Source organism: Aphelocoma coerulescens, chromosome 5 (genome assembly GCF_041296385.1).
Source record: "Aphelocoma coerulescens isolate FSJ_1873_10779 chromosome 5, UR_Acoe_1.0, whole genome shotgun sequence".
In the NCBI taxonomy this organism is placed as follows: Eukaryota; Metazoa; Chordata; class Aves; order Passeriformes; family Corvidae; genus Aphelocoma; species Aphelocoma coerulescens.
The window spans coordinates 53,790,439-53,812,562 of NC_091019.1; the positions used below are offsets into that span (position 1 = coordinate 53,790,439).

The 22,124-nt window shown below is 38.1% G+C and overlaps 2 protein-coding genes across 10 annotated transcripts in view; both read left to right on the forward strand.

The window, feature by feature from the left end:
* The window catches only part of AK7 (adenylate kinase 7), a 29,135-nt gene extending 22,351 nt beyond the window's left edge, over positions 1-6,784 (forward strand). For all 5 annotated transcript variants that reach the window (XM_069018212.1, XM_069018215.1, XM_069018213.1 and 2 more), the window contains 3 exons: positions 1,232-1,452; positions 3,606-3,764; positions 5,492-6,784. In XM_069018212.1, the coding sequence (XP_068874313.1) occupies positions 1,232-1,452; positions 3,606-3,764; positions 5,492-5,542 (431 nt within the window). In that variant the 3' untranslated portion in view covers positions 5,543-6,784. The remainder of the gene's footprint in view (positions 1-1,231; positions 1,453-3,605; positions 3,765-5,491) is intronic.
* Positions 6,785-7,289: 505 nt separating this feature from the next.
* Positions 7,290-22,124, forward strand: part of PAPOLA (poly(A) polymerase alpha) — a 44,119-nt gene continuing 29,284 nt past the window's right edge. For 2 of the 5 annotated variants that reach the window (XM_069018218.1, XM_069018220.1), the window contains exons 1-6: positions 7,290-7,636; positions 16,159-16,329; positions 16,941-17,007; positions 18,314-18,395; positions 18,863-18,972; positions 20,916-20,969. In XM_069018218.1, the coding sequence (XP_068874319.1) occupies positions 7,629-7,636; positions 16,159-16,329; positions 16,941-17,007; positions 18,314-18,395; positions 18,863-18,972; positions 20,916-20,969 (492 nt within the window). In that variant the 5' untranslated portion in view covers positions 7,290-7,628. Of the gene's footprint in view, positions 7,637-13,203; positions 13,371-16,158; positions 16,330-16,940; positions 17,008-18,313; positions 18,396-18,862; positions 18,973-20,915; positions 20,970-22,124 lie in introns of those variants that run through there. The other 3 variants (XM_069018219.1, XM_069018217.1, XM_069018221.1) reach the window with 3 other exon arrangements.

Below are 22,124 nucleotides of genomic sequence, written 5' to 3' on the forward strand. Positions count from 1 at the left end.
AGGAATAAGATGAAATAAAAGGTCTTGTTCAGTCTTTATGTTCCTACATGAAGCTACAAATTTGTTTCATAAATAAAACACAGTAAGAGATCGACTAGAGAGAGGTCTGTGCATTTGTAAATCTGTGTGAGTGAAAATATTGGAGTTTGTGCCAAATCCCAACAACCTATTGCATAGTATTCAGGGGGGAGAGAAGGACAAAATTGATGGGTTTATGCATCTGGATGAGTTGACATAAGGTTGATGTCAGTAACATCTCTGATAGTTGGTATGTGGGTTTCAAAACCTGGGCAAGCTGCAATTGATAAACAATAGTTGTAAAAATTATTTTAAAAGGTTTCTTCCTTACATCATCTTAAAAGGCAAATTATTTTAGCTGAAACTGGTAAAGAAAATTAGATTTAGAAAACTTCATTCTGTGTAATAAAAAATTGACATTTATAAGCAATTGAAAAGGAAGTAAAAAAATTCAGCCAAATTAATTTAAATAAAGAAATAGATTTTATTCTGCGGCCGAAAGATCGGTCACACAGAAAGCCACGATCGGAAAAAGGTCAGCCCCGAGCCTGGGATCGGTGCTGGGTGAACACAGACCTGACCTCTATCGCGTCAGATCCCCAAGTTCACAAATGCTGCCCTGGCTGCTTCCTTCTTATACAGCTCTTGGGCAGAGTCTGAATTAATTCTATTCTTCTCGCACTTTAGCATATTCATAATGTTTTCTTGTCCCGAAGTTGGACTGCACAAAGCATTTCCTGGGTCTGATGAATTGTCCATCTTGGATGATGAATAGTCCGTCTCTGATTCCTGGAACAGTTATTCTTAGATCTCAGAATGGGGTACTCCTTTAACGACTCCGAGATGTTAATCAGTTTCATCAGGTGTGGTGTTAATAGCTCCAGATAAGGTCTACCTCCACCCTGAGATAGACTTTTTCGTATGCTGATTAGTTCCTGACCTATTGGCTTCTCTGTTGCTGCCAAGGCTTGCAAAATTTTCTCCATCCCCTGGCCTGGGGTTTAGGCTTAAGCATTTTTATTTGTACAATTAATATATATATATATCTATGTACAAAAGCACGAATTACCAATTTCATTTATAACAAAAACAACATCTTTTACTTGAAAATTCAAACAATATTAATACCATGTATTTTTAGGTCTTGCATGATAATTGACAATTGATAGTTGACAAAAGCCTTGAAACAGTCATCTCTTGTATTTTTTAAAAGATGTAGCTGTATATGAAGATTCTGAGAACAGACTTACTGTACCAAAGATCATCCAAAAAATTGGAGAACCTCGGAATTATGGTTTGACAGATGAAGAAAAGGAGGTTTTGGAACGCCAAGCAGCTGAGGAACGCCTTGTCAAAGAAGCTCAAGAAAAAGCTGAACAAGAGCGTAAAGAAGCTGAGGAAAGGGCTGAAAGAATGGCAAGATGGGAAGAGTGGGTAGGTTAATACATATTTTTGGGAAGACATTATTATTTCTGTGTTTTAGATGGCTTCAAGTAGTCTGTTATGTAAACAGATTGTTATGTAAATTTATGCACACTTGGGAAGTGTGGTGTAAATTCTCTCATTCTTTATATCATAATTTAGATCTTGGTTAGGGTATCTTCACAGTGTCTATTGAAGTCCATCCTACAGAATATAGTGTCTTTTTTATTACACACATAACATTTTTTTGCATTTTGGTATCAGCATGTCTTTAAAATACTTTTATGGTACTCTTGTTGTTGTGCTGTAGCTCTTCTATTTTACCATTTATAAGTATCTACTACAGTCAATGGTTATTTTCCTTACCAAGTCTTCTAGGACTTTTGTATTTTGCTCATTTTACTTCTAAGCACCTGACCAAGTCTTAATTATCAAACTAGATTTTTAACTCAACACTGACCAGTCTTCCAGCCTGCATCGCAAAAAGGTTTCTGAGCCTGCAAGAACATGTGAGAGAGCTGAGTACTCGGTTCAGTAAGGACTACCTCCTGCAGTCTGAATGATGGCTTTTGTTTGCTAATAATCTAATAAGTACTTGGTGTTTGGGCTACCTGACCCCAGAAGATTTGCATGTGATTCTTCTTCCTTATTTACTTTGTCACACCTAAGGACATTTTAGTTAAATGACCTGAAATGCATACTGTAAGTATGTTCCTTCACACCCAACATCAGGTCATTTCACCAGAAGGCAAGTCTATTGTCCTCTTTTAGACCTATTTAAAAACAAACTGATCCTTCCCCAGAGAAGTCCTTCTGTTATATTTGAATGCCCATACACATATATGGGGTTATAATATGATGACATTACTGACTTTTTAAGAAGCATTTACATTCCTCTGATGTTGGCTTGTAACTAAGGGGTTTTTTAATCTCTGATTATTTACAGCTTCATTCAACAACATTAAACAGCATTTTGTGCCCTGTAAAATTTGTAAGGATTCTTAACACATTTTAGCTAGATTCAATCCAAGCCATCTATCTTTAAAAGAGCAAACTGTGCATTAATCAAAGCTAAAGTAGGTGTTTAAGTAAAATGTGTGCTTAAGGCTATCCTTTTAAATAGGCAGATGCTCAGGAAATCTAAGCAACTGTTCATTTGCCCTTGACACTGTAGATTAGCTGCTATCTCTGAGTAGTGACCAAAGACAACCTGCAAGATTTATTCAGTAGCACTCCTGGATTGAGTGAATAAGGTAAAAATTGGTGTATCTGTTTTATCTGAACATTACTTTTGTGTTATGCCTTGAGTATAGCAAAGCAGTCTTCAGAGAATCATCTGTTTTCTGTATCTGTATGTGACTCAGGCTACTGATGAATAAAATTGGTGAAGAGAGGACAATGAAAATGAATTGGAGTAATCTTCTGGCTAAAGCTACTGCAAGTAAGCATGCTACTAAGTGTTATTGAATGGAAGGAAGAAAAGCTTGCAGCAGTTTTATTTCCTCATCCCTCTTACTTTTTGAGTGTAAAAATTGCATTTGGTTTTACCTGAATTTGGAAATAAATTTAGCTGGTGTAAACAGATGTAATTCACTGTGATTTTAGTGTATTTGACTCTCAAGCCCCTCAAAAACATCAACGAAATAAGAATAAAACAAACCAAGGAAACAAAAGAGAAACAAACCCAACACAATTAACAAATTAAACATTTAGAAAGCCAGAGGTCTCTGCTGAGTAAAAATACTCTCCTTTCCCTCCAGTTCAAAGAAGCCTCAAGAAACCGTCTGCATTTGCAATAGCACTAATTTTTGAAGTGCTACAGTGTATTTCAACCATTTTGCCAAATACCTTATGTAAACCAGACCACTGGAAGACTTGAGAATAAACCTCCTTTTAGGTGTTAGAGAAGAAAAATAAAATCATTTTAGTAAGGAGATTATGTCAGTCCTTATCCTTTTCAATTCTTTGTCCTCAGTGTGTTGAGTGCTCTAAATTTAATAAGCAACTAATAATTTTTCCTGTCAACTTGTTTTTTAAAGTTCTGTCCACAGCTTCTAACAATTTTTTTCCCTCTAGGCCAGCACTGTTATTTAGCCAAATGTTATTTGATAGAAGTTATAAGCATAATTATTTATTATTTAATATTTTTTCTTTATTACTTGTAGAATAAACAGCTGGAGGAAGTGAAAAGACAAGAACAAGAGTTAGTGGAGGCCCAGTCTATTCCACTACGAAACTATTTAATGAAGAATGTCATGCCAACACTTATGCAAGGGATAAATGAATGCTGTAGGATCAGGCCAGATGATCCAGTCAATTTTCTGGTAAGGTGATTATGTTTTGTTTCTTAAAGATGTTTGAATACTCATGTAGACCCAAAGAATCTCTGTTAACGAAAGGACTTAAATTTCCTTCCCACTTTCAGGATAGCAACAAATTAATGATTAGAATCTGTAATTCTGGTGAACAGCAATTACAGTGAAAATTAAAAACCAGCAATTACTCTTTATGGCATCATTTGATACTGTGTATCAAGGGCAGTACCCAGTGTAGTTAAACAGTAATAGGACAAGAATCACTACCAGAACCTGTTTCCCCTTGGTATGTGCACTCTGCACATCTTACATACCCTGACAATTCTGCTGTGCCATAGAGGACTACAAGTTAAACAACTTTTTGACATTAGGCTTTCATTTCCATTAGACTGATTTGTGCCAATGAACCTATTACAATATTTAGTAGCTGGAGTTAGGTGCCTCAAAAGAGGGTATACAAAGAAATCCGTGGGCAATTACGCCCTTACAATCTAAACTCTCCATCCCTCATAGGACATCCGTCACGGGACCAGCAGCTGTTTGAGGGTCTGAGATCTGGTTGCCTGTCATTGGTTTGCTGTCTATGACAGAGGGGTTGCTAAAGGGTCACCTCCACACTCTCTTAGGTCGGTTTCAGTGGAGGTTTTGGTTGGTTCTGGTTGTTACAATAATGTGGTTGTTACGGTTCATATACCATGATCTATGGGCTGTCCATGCCAGCTATTAATTTTTAAGTAATGTTTAAGCTGCAGCTTTGTCTATTCTAACCATTATTAATGTTCAGATTGCTAGCGCCAGGTTTCACTGTAATCCATCTTTGACTTGAAAATATAACAATATGGTTCAGATAAAGTTCAACTTGCAGCCTAAAAATTCTAGCTACTTATGACTACTTTCAAATAACATAAAATTTTTAACCCTTCAGAAAGGGGGACATCACTCTCCACCCCTCTAGACACAACTGAACACATTGTTGTAATGACAAATGCAAGCTCTTTGGTAATTCCCCTCACAATTCACACATAAATAATGGAGAAAATCTGATAGGACATTCATATACTAATTCTAGTTGCAGAAGATCTCAGGATGTTATCCAGCAAAACTTTCGGTTGAAAGCAGGGTCAGCATTGCATTCAGACAGGAATCCAGGTGCTGTAACATTATTGCTGTGCTGCTGTTCTGCCTGCATATCCTAACCAAGCTGTTCACAAGCTGAAACAGAGCATTTTATTAATCAAGCAAAAGCTTAAAATGAAAGCAATGGTGTTGCAATCCCACTTCAGGCACTAAGGAATGTTTTCTCGGTTTAACATTTTTGCTTACTGGTGAGTGACAACTACCTGTAGCTGTAGAAGTATGAGATCTTTCCCAATACCTGCATAGCTTTTAAAGTTCAGTATCAGTGGGTCCAGAAATCAGGCCCTAGGGTACTCACTAGACTTCCATGGAGTGACAAATACTGTTATAAATGGCTCACTTCCTTCTCTTGCCCATGACAGAAACAGAGTTACCACTATAAAGAGGGAGCATGAGGTTGATGGTATTTTGGACAGTATTTGGGGGAAAGAGATTTGACGTAGGGACATTTTCTGCCATAAGTTACATTTTAGGGCCATTTAATATGTTCTGCAGTTTTGTTTAAAGCAATGTTATCCACTATATCTTTGTTATTTTACATACATTTCAAAGTTGGAGCTATGAAAATAATTGTAATTTTGAAACTCTTCTGTTTATAGGCAGAATATCTCTTCAAGAACAGTCCTGATATCGACTGGAATAAACGTTAAATCCTAGCAGCAATAGGAATTGTGAAACCAAAAGGGAGAAAATTCCTAATACATTTTAGATAAAAATACTTAGTTTCTGATGTAATTTTTGTTTAAGGTTATTATGTAATCTTCATTTTTTATTTCTACACTTCATTACTATTTTTGTACTGGGTTTTTAATATTCTTCTACAACATTTCCATTTGCTGTATGTATTGTTTGATACATTTACACATCTGTATTTCAGATGTCTATTGGAAACTCCAAACCATAAGAATTTTGTTCTCTCTGCAAAATCTTCTTCCTGGATTTATTTTTAGCTACACATTCTATTTAAACAATATATTATTTTCCTGATCCTTAGTGAACGTAGCCTGCGAAAAACTTTTATCAAAAAGAAAGGTGTTTTTACTGAAAAAGGAAATAACTAGGAGCAGCAAGCTCCCTTAGTTCCCCTCCAGGCTACCAAGAGGCAAAAAGTCACACAATACAGTCTTCTTGTGCTGCACTGAACACTTGACTGGTAAACAGTTTCCCAGCATAGGTATGTCATAAAACCTGTGTTTTATTTTGGTACCAAACACATGGCTGTAGATCTCATTTAAGAATCTTCAGCATTCAAAACTAGATAGATATTTTTTAGAGATTCTTGAAGAATCTAGACTTTCCAGCACATGGCTGTCCTTCTCAATTTTGTTGACTTCATCCAGCTCTGACAGGAACTGTATCTATGCTGACTGAGCTGAAACTGATCACATACTGGGTGTAAAACAAATACAGGATTTTGTCAAAACAGAAGGCAAGGACCCTTTGTACAAAAGGTGCAGGAAAAAAAGAGGAAGAGCTGAAAGAATAGTGATACAGAAACATTTTACAGTTATTTTGTCTGTAACTTTGAGTGTCAGAATTTGAGATGTGTTAATGCCCAATGCTTTTATTCAGATATATTAGTATTTTTACAGAGTATCTTAAGTCATCTGTTTTCATAGTCACACAGACAAGTCAGGAACAGAGTCCAGAACCATCATCTCCTCTTCTAAAGATAAACATAGATCACAAAAATATATGTCCTATATGCTGTCAGCCCAAGCTACCATTTATCCCGTGAGGCAGTTGAAGATTAAATAATCGGTAGCTTTAAAAAATTGTCTAAAGTACTACTTTTCAGAGTAAAGATGAAAACTGGACACTTAAAAAGAGAGGGTAAATTAGGATTTCTTTAGTTATTGTAATGCATTTACTTTTCTAAGAATAAAGTTTTGAGCTGATCTATAACGAACGTGACTTTTTTTTTTTTTTTAATATTCTGCAAGTTTATGCAGACCAGGCAGGTGTTTCAAAAACAACTCTTAGAAAAGGATCTGTTTGCTTTGTGCAGGGCACGAATGCATAGCGAGCCCGACGCGGGCAGCCCAAGCCCCGCACGGCGCGCGTTCGAGAGCGCGCCTTGCGCGCCCGCAGCGGGCCGAGCTCCGCGCGCCGGGGCGGCCCTGCCGCGAGCGCCGTCCGCGAGCCCCGTCCGCGAGCGCCGTCCGCGAGTCCCGTCCGCGAGTCCCGTGCGCGAGCCCCGTCCGCGAGCCCCGTCCGCGAGCCCCGCCCGGCGCCGCGGCCCCGCCCCGCCGGGCCCCCGGCCACGCGCACGCGCCGCCCCGCGGCCGTTGGCGCTTTGTTTTCAAACCCCGGCCGGCGCCTCTGCCGCCGCCGCCGTGACTACATTTCCCAGCGTGCCCCGCGGCGCCCCGGCCGTCTGCGCACTCGCGGCCGGGTGAGTGTGCGCGCCGTGCGGGGGTGTCCGCCGCGCTGCGTCAGGCCCCCCCCGCCCCGGGACGTTGCTGTGGTAGCGTCCGGGCGCCATGTTAGAAGGCCGGAGGGGAAGAGGCGAGTGAAGCGGCGGCGGCGGCCGGGCCCGGCACAGCCGCTCCCTCCGCTCCCGGGGCCTGGCCCCGGCCCGTGCCATGGTCGCGGCTCTCGCCGCTCCGCGGGACGAGTGACCGATCCGCAGGCGGCAGCGGTGGGGGAGCAGGAAGAAGAGGAGGAAGGGGACGACGCGGCGGCGGTGGTGGCGGCGGCGGCGGCGGAGGAGGAGGAGGAGGGGCCGGAGAGACGATGCCGTTGTAAGTGCGGGAGCTCGCGGGGCGCGCTCGGGGCCCGCGTTGTGTCGGCCCCGGCTCGGCGCTCCCCGCATGCCCGGGCCCTTCCTGCCGGGGCTCGGGCCCTTCCCCCCTCGCGGTCCCCTCGGCCCGGGCGCTTCCGCTGCCGCAGTGTGCGGCCCTGGCGCCGCTGCCCGCGCCCCGGGAGCTCCGCGCTGTCCTCCTCACCCCCCATCGCCGTGAGCCCCGGAGGAGACGGTGATGTGGCTTTTGCGTTGTTGTCGCCGTCTCTGCGACCTCGCAGCGGCAACGTGCCGGGAAGGGGCGGACGCGTGCGGCGGCCTCCGCTCCCTGCTGTTGGGTCAGGGCGCACGAAGGGGCGAGACTCGCGTGTTTGTCCCTTCCTCGCTCTGGGCGCCAAGGGTGAAGCGCTTTTTCCGCCAAGGGCCCCCGTGAAGTCTCTCCCCCAGTGACCACGCGGACGGTTTTTCCCCGTTCTGGGGGCAGGAGACCCTGGGCCGATGGTGCCAGTGGGCGCCCTGAGCCCAGCGCGCTGCCCTTGGAACCCGCCACTCCCGGTGCTCCGGGCAGCGCCCCCGGCCGGCAGAACGGGCTGCGGGCCCGTGTGTCCCCCTAGCCCGCCGCCGGGAATCCGGGGCGCCTGTGCTTCGAACGTGCCGTGCCGTGACCCTGCTGGCAGTCAGGAATAACGAAGTGTGACTTTATTCATCCCAGTTTGTTCGCTGATATCTCTCACCCCACCCCTGGCATTTTTTTTCTTCGCTTATCTTTTTTTTTTTTTTCCCCCATCGCTGACGTTTTTATGATTCCTGATTAAGACGACAGAACTTACATCACCTCAGTTCTGTAGTTCATACTCTTAATATTTTATTACGTTATACAAATCAGTGAATCAGTGTATAGTGTATATACTGAAACAGTGATGTGTAGGTGGTCAAATGACTTTTCAGAATAAGACGTGTTTATATATTTTCGATTAGTCCGTTTGTTTCGGTTTTTTGTTGTTTTTTTTTTAATTGAAGGAAAAATATAAAGAATTTTTGATTATTCACTGTTTTCTTCACTGTTATAATTTGGGATTATTCACTGTAATTTTAAATATTTACGTCAATTTTAAGTGGAGAGTAGCCAAGGTTGTCTCTTGTGGTTGTTTAGTTCAGTCTAAAGTACTGCAAAGTTAGTCCTGGGGTAGATAACATGGTAGAAACTTACCTGAAAGGGTTTTTGGCAGGGAAAGGACCAATGGGTGAATGCAGGAAGGAAAACGGCTATGCCAAGTAGGTTCTAATGCTTGTATAATGAAGTGCCAATGTCCTTATAGGTAAGTTTTGCACATGCTCATTATGGCAATGAAAAGTTACCAGAAGTCAACTTTGAAGTTGGCTAGGCTTTTCAGCCTCAGGAAAATGGGAGGGTGTTTATTCTGCTTGCTTTCATTCTTAGTTTATTTTGTTGTGACTACATAGATTCCAAATGCTTAGTAACAACATTTAAAAGTTTGGGCTATTTTTATGAGTTGTAATAATAGCGACCTTCAACTTGGAAAATTTTGGAATGATTGATAATTTCTCTTGATGTAGGTGTCTACACTAGACACCTACTAGAGACTCTTAAATAACAATACATAGTTACAATTGCATCAATATATTGCTATTTTCAGTGTAAGCATTACTTGGCAACTTACTTAGTACAGGAGGTTTATTGTAGTTAGCAAAAATGAAGCCTTCTCAGTTTATGCATTTGTTCTGTCATTTGTATATATGGCATTGTTGACTTGGTATCATTCAGTCAAGACTTAAAAGTGAGTATTATAGTGCCAGTAAGTAGAAATGCTGGTAATGCTAATTCTTGGGTTTGTGAAGTGATACCTCTGCCTTTAGAGGAAAGAGGCAGCTTGGGAAGATTTTTTTCCTCTGTAATTCTTTCCAGTTGATTCTGTCTTCTGGACAATAATCTTTTGGAGTGAAAGTGGAACAACCTTATGTTACTGCCAAACTTTCATGGTGACAAAATGTTCCTTTCAATATGTCATTTAAACTTTATTTTGAACCCTGGTGTTTACAGTTGACAGGCGTTATCAGAACTGATCTCCCATACAACTGGAGATTGTCATTATTCTTGATTTGGAAGTTTCAGGTTCTCCAGAGCTGTACACCAGTGTTCATATTGGGCTGTGTTGTGTGCTTATTAACAGTATGATACAGAAATATAAAACCAAGCCAATTCTTTCTGTACATGGTACATCAGTAGTAAGACTACTGATGCTGACATCTGGAATTTGCAGACACCTTTAGTATTTTTATAAACATTAAAATTTATCTTAGAAACTTATGTGACTTCTTGTCAAAATTCTCATATGGGAAGCACTAGTGGCTGTATAAGGAAGAAGTCTTTAACAAAAAAGCTGATTAGAAACAAAGATGACTACTTCCCCTGTCATAAACATATATTTTAGTGCATGATTAGGTACAGGATGTTCCTGTGCATTATCTGAAACATAAGATGCCAGGGAAGAATGAAGCTCACTGAGCTGTTTGTGTTTTGGTTGGGTGTGGGGCTTATACAGAAAGGCTACTGACTCAGTGAAGCTGGTATTATGTTTATGTGAGTGATGATGTAGTCTTTTCATGTAACCTGGGGCTTTCTAACCCTCCAACTAGAGAAAACATGAATCCGTTTCTTGGTAAGCTACTGAACGTCTGTGTCTGCTGAATTCATGGCAAAACACTTTTGATATGATGTGTTTTTTTTCTGTAACCAGAAGTGGAAAAGTGCATTGAGTCATATACATGAACATTTAAAAGTGCCAGAAGATCTATAAATTTTAAGTACTGTTAGTATTGGTAAGTTCTGTATTAGAGTTTTGGAATGTCATTAAGAATTACTCTTTCCAGTGGACAGTCAAGCTGATTTTCACTTCTGAAGTAAGACTTCATTTTTTCTTTCACTGAACTTTGCTATAGACATATGCAAAGTTTCTTCACTTTTAATTAGAGACTGTCAACTTACATGCCAGAAGTACAGCACTGTATTTAAAATGGCTTGTGCTGATTGGGAATGGGTAAGCAGTGTGTTTCTGAACAGAGTTGAGAATTTTAGAGGCTGTTAGGAAAGGAATTAAATTATTCTTAACTTTGCAAAGCACTGGACTGACTTTAGAAGAATAGTTGCCATAACATAAAGTGATAGCTTTTTTAATTGAGAAGCAATTAATATAAAAATCTGTATTGAGGATTAATTTGTTAGATGGCAAGGATATGTAGTTTTGCAATAGCTTTCAGTCTTCCAGTATTGCTCTAAAAAAGGACTGAGTTTATACCTGTTAATATAGAGGTATTGCACATAACTTGGAAACCCAGTTATTTTGGGCTGAGCAGATTTCACTACTGAGACAAATTAATCTCAACAGTGAAATGCTTTGTGGGATTCCTAGTTCTTGCTTTATACTCCCTGTTATCTTTTGATTCAGCCTTACTGAATTTCTTAATTGCTCTTGACTTTTTTGTCTCCAGCATAGCAATAAAAATAATTTTTGGTTTAACTGCTGCCTGTGCAGTTCATTAGCACTTTCCTTTTTTTTAAACTTGAGAAACTTCTCCTTCAACTGTGTCAGTAAGAATATTGTGGATGGGTTTACATTTGCACATGCTGCCTTCCCTATTCTGCTGTGCAAACAGGAGAGCCAGAGAGCTCAGGAGAGAGTCCAAGGTTAGCAGAATTTGTATGAATGATGTTCCTCTTGCCATACATTAGTCTCTTCTATAGCCCTGTTGCTTGCTGCTGCTCTAATACCTGTGTTCAGATCAGTTTTGTGTATCTTGAACATCTCATGGTGACAGTTGAAGACTTAATTCATGGTCTGAATGGTCCAGTGATGTTCTGCTAGATACTGAAACTTTCATTCAGGAGGGACAGCTGTGTTGTCTTAGCTATTTAAAACACGTTCCTCAGTAACTGATTTGCACGGACTTCATTGATGTTTCCTGCCTAGAGTTACGAAACTTCGTCTGGAGTGATGGTGTTAGCATTAAGCTAGAAACTTCAGTCTAATTTGCCAGTCACCCATTGTCAAAGGAAACTTCAAAAGAAGCAAAACCCCTCAACAGAGTTTCTCTGCATCTGGACACAGTGGAGCTTGAGCTCCATGAATTTAGCTCCAGCTGGTTAACCTGATGGTGTGATGACCTAGTATTGTTTCAGGAATCTGAATTGGATGTCTTACAATAGCAAATAAGAAGGAATAAATTTTGCTGAGGTAATCAGTAGAGGGAAATAGAGAAGTGAGGATAATCACTGAGAATCCTTGAGTTGAGTATTTTGTCTTAGTATCTGGATGAGTCTGAAACTTACAGGAATTTAAATTGTTATGATTTGTTCAATATCATGCTATGTATTTTTAAGATTTCAGTTGTTTGTACTGTCTTTTATTTTTGTGAAGTTTCCCAAATTTCAGTAGCATGATGTTTAGATAGTGTGGTACTGATGGCAATTGTATTTTGTTTGTGATAAGAAATGTAAAATCTTAACACAAATAGCACAAAAAAATAGTACTATTAGAATGGACATGGAATACTGTGAGAGAAGAGGAACCAGTGCTTAGAAAGACAGGAGTTGGGTTAAATACAAAGCACATCTGAAAAAGTAGTTCATGGCAGGATTGTCGGTTTTTCTGATGATGGGGAAAGGTTCTAGTCTTGTAAAAGCAAACAATAGTACAGAACGTGGAATTAGTATCCCAAGTTTTAGTTATATATGGGACGGTGTTACATAGGTATAGTTGTATCTGCTCTATGTTCAGTTTACATGGATGTGTTCAGGCTATCATGTGATCTTCAAAAGATGCATTGTAACCCCTCCTCTGCCTTAGAACAACAAATAGTCACTTCCATTTAAAGGAGTTTAGAGTTGTGTGCTCTGGAAACTGTAAAGCTTCTTACAAGCTTTAGTTGGGTTTTTTTTCTTCCACTTCTGCACTCTGTTTAAAATGGGTTTAGCAGTGACCCTATAGCCAAGGCCTGTTCTTTTAGTTTGGTAGTTACTGGTAACAGTATAGAAAGATACTGCCTACGAAAACTTCGGGTTCTGAGGAAAAAGTTGTTTGGCTGCACTGCTTTCAGCTTAGCACAGACTAGAGCTTTGTGTCTGTGTTTTTATATGGGGAAAAAAGACGTGCATTTCTTACTGATGCAATTAATATTTGAATATGAAATACTGAATCACAACACTCTAGAATTAACCCACTGTAGCTGTTGCCCAATTTGCACATGGTGAATTGTCAGTATATGTTTTTCAAAAATTCAGGTTAAACCAGAGCTACAACAATAGCATGTTAAATTTAACTCTATGTCATTTTCTGTAACTTTATTTTATATTTGTGCAACTGACAGATAGCTCATGGTCATCTCAGAGTGATAAGATGATCTTCATGTTTATATGTGGTTGACAAGTAATGAACCCAAAAGCCCCAAACTGTATCTTAATTTTCTTTGTGATCTTAAAAAGAAAAGCTTAGGGTTTTTTCTTCTGTTGTTTGGTTTGTTTGTTTTGGTATTTTGTTTGGTTTTTTTCTTTTTTTAGAAAAAAAACCAAACGACAACAAGCCCTAAACATGCTTTCAGTTGTGTCAGACCCTGATATGGTCTGCCAAATCTGTCTCTGCTGTTGTCAAGAGTGAGTAGCTGAGATGGAACTTCCAGTTGCTGTTTAATACTCTGCTTTTTGTTAATGTTTAACTTCGGTGAGTACCAGATGTGACATACCATCAAGGTATTGAGTCGCCAACAAGGCCTTAACATTTCTAATCCTATTGGGTAGAAGGTTAGTACTGATACTTCCCTGGCTTTTCACCTTTGTCTTTCAATAAATTTGGTAGTTTAAACTCTTCTCTGGACATGTCACAAGTCAAAGCTAGAATGTCCATATGTGACTAAGAGGGAAGATATTGGAGTATGAGTATGATCTTCATGGTTTCAGAAAAAAAGCAGAAGTGTAGGAGCATTTATCATTAGCATTTTCTGGCTAAAATGTAACATGTAAATACAGCATTAAAGTTGGGCTGATGAGCGCCTAAAGTTTATTTCTCAGAGATAATTTACTTTTACTTTAAAAAGCAGGTAGCAAATGCTTTTTCTGGAGTTTCTTGGTTTTATGGGAGGTAGGAGGTAGGGAGAGGATATACCTTTTCTTGTTTGTTTATAGTAACTTTCATGCTGCCTTTTAAATGAATAGATGACCTAGGATAAGTCACTTTATTCTGTCCTTCATTAAGTTTAATGAACTTTCTTGCAATAGAATTTATTTCTTTAATTTTCCAGAGGAAATTTTTCATATCCTTTGTTGTGCTACAGAAGGCTTAGACTAGAGTTAACTTAGCAGGTGTAATCATCAAAATTTAAACGTTTTTATCTGGAAATAACCTATAGTCTCTTCAGTGTTAATATATGGTAAAATGTAAGCTTCATCCAGTCTTCTGCAGCTGTAAAATCTTGAAGGCAGCTGTGCTGAGAATTGTTACACACTAACCCAGTGAAAGGGTACTTACTCCTCAACCTTCAAAAAGAGGTGAAACACTTGTGTAGGGAAGGTCCTGCGCTGTTGAAAACATCGATATTTCATTATTATAAAAGTAAATGTAAGAACTGTGGCTGGTTTTATGTAACAATTCCCAAAGATGTATATCTGGTGATCAATTTAATTGGTTATTTGAAGCCATTGTTTTAGTGAAGAGTTTCAAAGCTCATTTGTGCCCTGTGGCCATGCTCTGGTGGTCCTGTAGGAGCTGGAGGAACGCTGGTTTGAGTCATGGCAGTGTGGTGTTTTGAAGGCAGAGCTGCACATTGCACTGTCAGGGTTGTGTGTAAACCAGACTAGGGAAGAAATCTGATGTTTGACTGGGGTTTACGTACTGTCATTTTATAGACAAGGTAAAGGATTATGTTTAAGTTGTTAGTTCTTGAATTGGTGAATCATGCCCCTTACAAGTAGGGGGAATACAGAGGCCTCTGTCAGCATTGCTGACTTCAGGAATTAGCTTTGCAGAATCTGGTTTTCAGTGACATTGAGTTTTTTTTGAAATCTAGTAACAGCATCTGCCAGGCTGTATTTTGCCAGCCTTTTTAATGAAGTCTAGTATCTGTTGAATTGAATTCAGGTTCTTGCTGTGAATGGGTGAAAATTACAGTTAGACCATCAGGAAATTGTTACACAAAGCTAAAATATTGATTGTTTTGTATTACTGCTTTAAAAAGCCTGTAAAAGTAAACTGAAAAATCTTAAAAAGCATATTTATTTTTTCCAATTAATGGTTGGGTAAGGGGTGGGGGGAATGTAGTTCAAACAGCTTGCTTTGGGGTATAAGTTAAAATATTAAAAATATCCAAAGGATGTTTGTATATTGACACTTTTTGTTTTCTGGCTGCTTTTTTTAGTGGCAGTTAAGTGGCTGAAGCTACTGTTTGTGTTGGCATTCTTAAAGTTTTTTCTAAGAGAAAAAAAAGTTTTAGGGGATTCCTTTGTCCTTAATTTGAATTACTGTTTTATGTAATTCATCTGAACAGCTTTTTTTAAAAAAAGTTTTCATTGACACCTAAAGTCCTAAGATCTATATGATTTGTTCAGGTGCTACCAGATTCTTCATTAGTTGATTAAAACCTCATAGCTAAAGGAAGCAGCATAAAACAATTTTCCCAGACATTGCCCCAGTCCCCATGATTACTTGAAGGTTAACTTTTTTTAATGTACACTTATAAAATATTTTTTCCTGATGTGCCTTTTTTTTTTTTTCTGGTGAGCAAAGGGACAGATGTGCTCAAACTTTCATTGTGACTTAATTCTTGATTACAAACAAATTATAGTACTTAGAATTGTTATAAAGTGGGTTTAACTTGTGGAATATTATGTTTTGTGGATTCTGATCAATTTTCAGTTTAGCTGTTCTTTTTTTAATACTTAGTCATTATGGAAATGAGGAATGAAATCTTGAGGAGATGATGACGAGAAATAATGGCAGTATAATTGAAGTTATACTGTAGTTTTTCTACATGTAATAAATAGGTAGTTAGCCTTGTGAAAATATTTCTCATTTTGTATGATAGAAATAGTATATAAGAGGTATAAACATGCATGACTGATACTACAGCAGTATACTAAGGAATGCTATGCCTGCCAAGAGTGCAGGTTTTTTTCACTTCTGCTGTCAGCTTGACTTTTTGACATGGAGGGTTCTCTTTACTTTGGACTTTGAGAGTGAAGGAGCCCAAACTGATGATGATATAGCTTTTGCCCTAGTAGAATGAAAAAAATAATTAAGGGGAAATAATGCTAATGGATATTAAGAGTTGGTGATAGGCAGTTCTACTGGTGTCCTTAATAGGACAGATTTAACACAGTAATTTGGGATGTAAATGCTAACACCAGGCTTAACTTTTTATGTCTTATTATGTATCTCTTGTCTGCTGATGAGAAAAAATAAATAATTTTGTTTTGTTTTTTTTCTGTCATTAACTTTATCTAATTGCCTTTATTAGTCCCGTTACAACCCAGGGATCACAAACACAGCAGCTACAGAAGCATTATGGCATTACCTCACCAATCAGTTTAGCTGCCCCCAAGGAGTTTGACTGCATGCTTACCCAGAAATTAATTGAAACCCTTAAACCTTATGGCGTATTTGAAGAGGAAGAAGAGCTGCAACGCAGGTGAGTGAATGCTGGTTTTTGTCCTGTCAGGAGGTTCATGTATGACTATTGAACCCCGAGTTTTTGTGTTCTTTCAAATGCTTTCTTAAAAGCCTAGTGAAATTGTCAGCTTAATTTTTCTCAGTTAAGAGGAATACCTCAAAACACAGAGAGGAATTAAAATGGTCTTTAAATTTCAGAGACTGGATTGCATTTTTTCCCCTTCATCACTACTTTATTGTAATGGACCTTATACTTTTTTTTCCCATACTAAGCTTTCTAGAGTTGTTTTTTTTCCTCTCAGTACTGCTTATCACTGTTCTTCTAGGTGCATGTGCTGTATGAATTAAAGTTTTAGTTTGAAAATGAGTAGAATTCATGTGCATATGCCTTGCATGCTTGCATTTTTTTTTTTGAGCTTAAATCTCTTGAATGTCTCTAAGCGGGGAAAAATAGTGGGAATATTGTAAGAGTAACTTTCTTTCAGTAGATATATATATAAACAAGATCTCTAATTACACCTGTAATGTTACTCTAGTTGACTTATTGTGTAATGATGATCACAGTCTTTAAAAAATTCTGCTAGTTTTGTCTTAGTTTGTAACCCATCATTCTGCTGTTTTCATTAATAGGATTCTAATTTTGGGAAAATTAAATAACTTGGTAAAGGAATGGATACGGGAAATCAGTGAAAGCAAGGTATGGATGTATTTTATGTGGAGTTGCCAATACTGTGATTCTAAGACTGCTGTAGGAAGATTATTCGATAACAGGTTCCTATACTAAATGGGATGAACCTTAGATTTGGGGATCAAAACAAATACCATCCTCCTGTAGTTTCTTTTGTTTACAGGCAGCATTGCCCCTTGGTAGTAGAACCTTGTCAAAGAAGGAAATTCATAAATGTTACTTGACTTTTTCTCAAAATTCATGCATATAGTACTGTATTAATTAAGTGCTTAGATTATTTGCCTTTGTAAAACAGTGCTAGATCTTAAAATGTACATCCTGCATCTTTGTGGTCTGTAGTCTTTAACATCAGTCCTGCAATGTTACTTTTGTAGACTGATAATGCTGATAGTGTTTTTGCCAGTTTATAGTAATCCCTGTCCCCACACAACTTTTTTGAATGATTATAGGCTTGCATGATTATAGACTTTTTTTTTTTTTTAGAGTAAATCCCTAATTTTTAAGCTATTTTTCTTTGTGTGTATTTGGGATTGTATTTTTTCTTTACACTTTCCTTATGCAATAAAAATTATATATGAAAAAAATTATGGACAGGGACAGCCCTGCTATGTGTGTCTTGATCCTTGAAAACAAAATAGTGAGAGTATCATGACCTGTATAAAATTGAAAGCTACTTAAGTTAATCTAATATACATTGCAAAATAGAAGTTTGGATTTATTTTATGTTCTGCTGTGTAAACATTCATGTAGGGTTTCAGATTGTAGCATTGCATCCTATTGTGAAAGGATAGCCCTCTTTGCCCACAGTAATGTGGGTTCAACAGTTTTTTTCAAGACTAGGAACTTTAGTAGATGTACCTAAACAATTTCAACACAAATATATAAAATAAATACCTTTCCCAAACCCAAATTTTTATTTAAAGGCTGTAGTACAGGTGTCTCTGAAAGTAGTAGATACAGTAGACTGTGTTTTGTGTTGCTCTAAATTGGAATTCATCATCAATTTCTGTGTCAGTCTAAAATGCCTGAGTGGTAAGCAAGATGTGTTTGATCTCTGTAGTATTATAAAGCTGTTGCCCTTGAAGTGTAGAATTGGTGCAACAATTACCAGGTTTGAGGCAGTAATGTGTAAGGTGGTTGAAATGTTACAAATGGTCCAAGTGGCACACATAGCTCAGTCTTTTCTGTAAATACTGAGATTATTTCAGTAGTTCAACAGCATGAATTTTATGCAATATTTTTCCTCTTGCTTGAAAATAAATTGTGTTGTTATAACTTTTTAAGGTAAAATAACCTTTTTTTTTTCTCCATTTAGAATCTTCCGCAATCTGTAATAGAAAACGTTGGAGGAAAAATTTTTACGTTTGGATCCTATAGATTAGGGGTTCATACAAAAGGTAACATTGCCTTTTGTGATAGAAATCCATGTGTTTGAGCTAATGATTGATCTTGCTGTATTTTGAGGTGATGTTAGATTTCTTAATTTTTTTAGTTAACCATCTCTAGTCTTCATTCTAAATAAAAGAAGTATATTCCTATATTATGTTTTCATCATGGATTGAGAAACAGACAAAAGCGTTGAAAATTATTTAAAGATAAAGGAAGTTGTATACTTACATTTTCATGTTTTGTTCTTTGAAAATTACAAGTGTTCTACAATTGAAGCGTGTATGTATGTGTTCTCTATGTTTAATGGCCATGAATTTTTTTTTCATTTGATTTGACTTAGTATTTCAAAAAACACCATTCCACATGATGAGAAACTAAATTTTCCTGTTTAATTATTAATTAAATTTTTTCTGTTCCTGACATTCCATGCACGTGAAGTATCAAGTAATTTACTTCTGCTAATTAACAATTTCAGGTGCTGATATTGATGCCCTCTGTGTTGCACCAAGACATGTTGAAAGAAGTGATTTTTTCACATCATTTTATGAAAAATTAAAACAACAAGAAGAGGTGAAAGATCTGAGGGTATGTGAAACGCCTGATACAGCTTGCTGACCTGAGGATTAGGAAAATTCAGTAGTGAAAGATGATGCATTAAATAAGTAAATATAACTTTACTGTTAAGGCTTGCAAAGGATTTTTTGTTAACCTGTGGCAAAGCCTATCATAAGGGTTGAAATAAATAGAGATTCTTCCAAATTTTCTCTGCTCACTCTTCATAGATGCATTCAGTTAAAATTTTGGATGGCAGAATGATCTCCTAGCACGTGTATTAGTATGGCAACATTTCTGCTTACTCACTAGAAGCAGGCAAATGTAAATGTTAGCTTGACAGTGTTCAGGACCAAACTTGTGTGCTTTTAATGAAGGCTTTATGCTGCTTTTTTATAACTTCATGCTGATATAAATAGTTACGCTGGTTGATGCTAACTAAACTTTTTGTATTGGCTGTCAACTGTGCATTTGAAAAGGGAAGCTGTATTTTTAGTGTGTTTCATTACTGGATGCTTGTGCAAGATTTTTAGCTTGTAAAGATGAAGATTTCCCTTGTAGTAGTGGAAGACCGTAGTAATGCAATATTTTGTTTCTGTTATACCTCACTGACAAGCCTCCCTGAGTCAACTGGTGGGAACTTTAATCTTGATATTGGCTCAGAGTAAATTTTCTCTGCTCCTATTTTCTTTTTTTTTAAATGAAGGTAGTTGCTGGCAAGTCTTTGTTTGCTTTAGTCCTGCTCTCATAAAATAAATGAAACTGTCTCTGCAGCATTCTTCCACTCTATGCATCCTGTAGTTGGTAACCAGGGTAGTGCAAACATCTGGTGGTAACACTGTATGCACTGAAACAACTGTTTTGAATGCTTTATTATCTGAACACCTTTAATAATCTTTAAATTGATGTGCTCTATTTGAGAGGATTCAGATTTTCAGATTTCTGTTTGACTTTGCTGTAAACTCTAACTCCAGGTAATGTAGTTGATTTAACAGCAAGGTATGTATGCTCTTCAGTGGTGTTCAGTGATGCAAATCACCGTTATGTCAGGGTGTCTTAGCACTTAAATTGTTCCCGCTAGTATTAGGAGTTTGTACATCTCCATCTTTAGGGGAACATAGACTTTCTTAGTGGTTGCTCTAGTGAGTGAGTATGAGACACTTGTGAACTTAATATTTTGTGTAGGATCCATCCTGCCAACCAGCAATGTTAAGGTAACCTTAACTAAAGTTTGAGCACAGACAAGTGTTGTCTCCACCTATTGTTAAGAACTGAAACACTCTTGAAACAGTTTATCCTCCAACAGTTCAGAGTATTTCTTATTTGGAAGTAGGCAGTGTTATTTGCTTTTACAAAAGCAATGTGCTACAGATCTGCATTTAGTTCAGATGATCAGTTCAGGAAAATGGTATTCATAGCTGATTCCAGAGTAGATGTTCCATAGTTTAATCGTGGTATTGTTTGACAAAACACCGTATTATTGACCACATTTTAAAAACATGCTTGACCTCTGGAGACTGGTGACTTGAAATTGCTTTAGGTGAAGTCAGGCTGCATAGTTACACAGTTTTCTCTTTTCTTATACTAACTGTAGCAACAGAAATAAGAGGCCTTTTAGAGCAAGAATCCCCATAGCTTGGACTTGAAATACTTGGAGGTATTTGTGAGGAGTAAAAGATGCTTGATCATGTCTTGAGTGTAGGGAGAAAGAGGGTTGGACCTTGAAGTAACATCATCAGAGCTGGTTGGTGTGAGTTTGGATTATAATTAACATTTAGGCAGCTGCAGCACATAGTAGGTCAGTGCTTACTGCATAAAGTCTCAATAGTGGAGAGAGACATTGCTGATAAAAATCAACCTGAGAACAGAAAAGCATTGGTATAAATAGCATTTCATTAGGATTGTCTAGACCTGGTAGTTATTGTTTGTAAATGTTCTCTGTACTGAAAATAAAATACAACTTTTTTTCCCCCCAGGCTGTTGAAGAAGCTTTTGTCCCAGTTATTAAACTTTGTTTTGATGGAATAGAGGTAAAGATCATCTTTTAATTTGTTTTGGTAGAATATGGTTAAAACAAGTTTTTTAGATCTTAATAACTCATTATTCATTCATATGAATGCTGTTAAAGTGACTCTCTGAAGTTCATACCTAAGATTTTGACAACAGTCCTCAGTTGTATAATTTAAAGTGGAAATTTAAGACTGAAACAAGTTTTTCTTGATGGACTTGAAGCTTTGTGCATATCTCCCTGTTTTTTTGGCACTGCTACCCAGTTGTACTGATTAGTTTACTGACCTGTAGAATACCAGTATTGGCATTATTTAGACTTAACATTTAATAAAACTTATATTTGTAAATAATATGGCTTCAGAATTTTTTTTGACTGCTAATGATTAGCTATCCAAACATGAAAGATTTGCCTCATTATCCTACATTGTAGAAAGTTGTGGTCTTTAACTAGTTCTCAGAAATATGCCGCTGAAGGCAAGCTGGGTATTCCTTTTGTCCTGATCTCTTAACATATCTGTAAACACGTGACCAAAACAATGGTTTTGGTGGGTGTAGCCTGATGGATCAGCTGTCGTGGAGCACTGAACTTGTTTAACTTGATTTTTGATAAGGAAACAGGAATGGTGATTTCAAGAGATACTCTGTTAATTCTTCTCAAACTGTTATAGTCAAACTTTCATCTTTTGGTGACAAGACAGAAACATATGAACTCTTTATACACACAATTCATGAGACATAGAGTTGGATTATGTCAACGATGTCAAGTAGCTGGTGGGTCCAAGAAGGTTGGTTTACGGAGGGGAGAGAATTCCCTTGCTAACCTTTGGCAAATGACATGGTGTAGTACTGTACACAAGATGAGCAATTCCTTGTCTCCCAGTCTGTGATTTTTGTATCTGTTAGCCATTTTATTACTGTCCATATACAGTTGGGTGTTAGGAACATTTTTCTGGAGAATCTGTTTTCTGTTTACATAGCTTAGGTGTTCATTCTAGATACTGAAACTTGCCATAGCTGTCTTCTGGTCAGTTTGGTTTTTATATGCTGGTTTGGTTTTTTTTTTTTTTCCTCCAGTCATTTACATTCGAGCCAGAGTTGTCTCTCCTTTTTAAAAATGAAATTTGAAATACAAGACCAAATACGGGAAAAAAAAGGACTGTTTGTTCTAAAAGAAG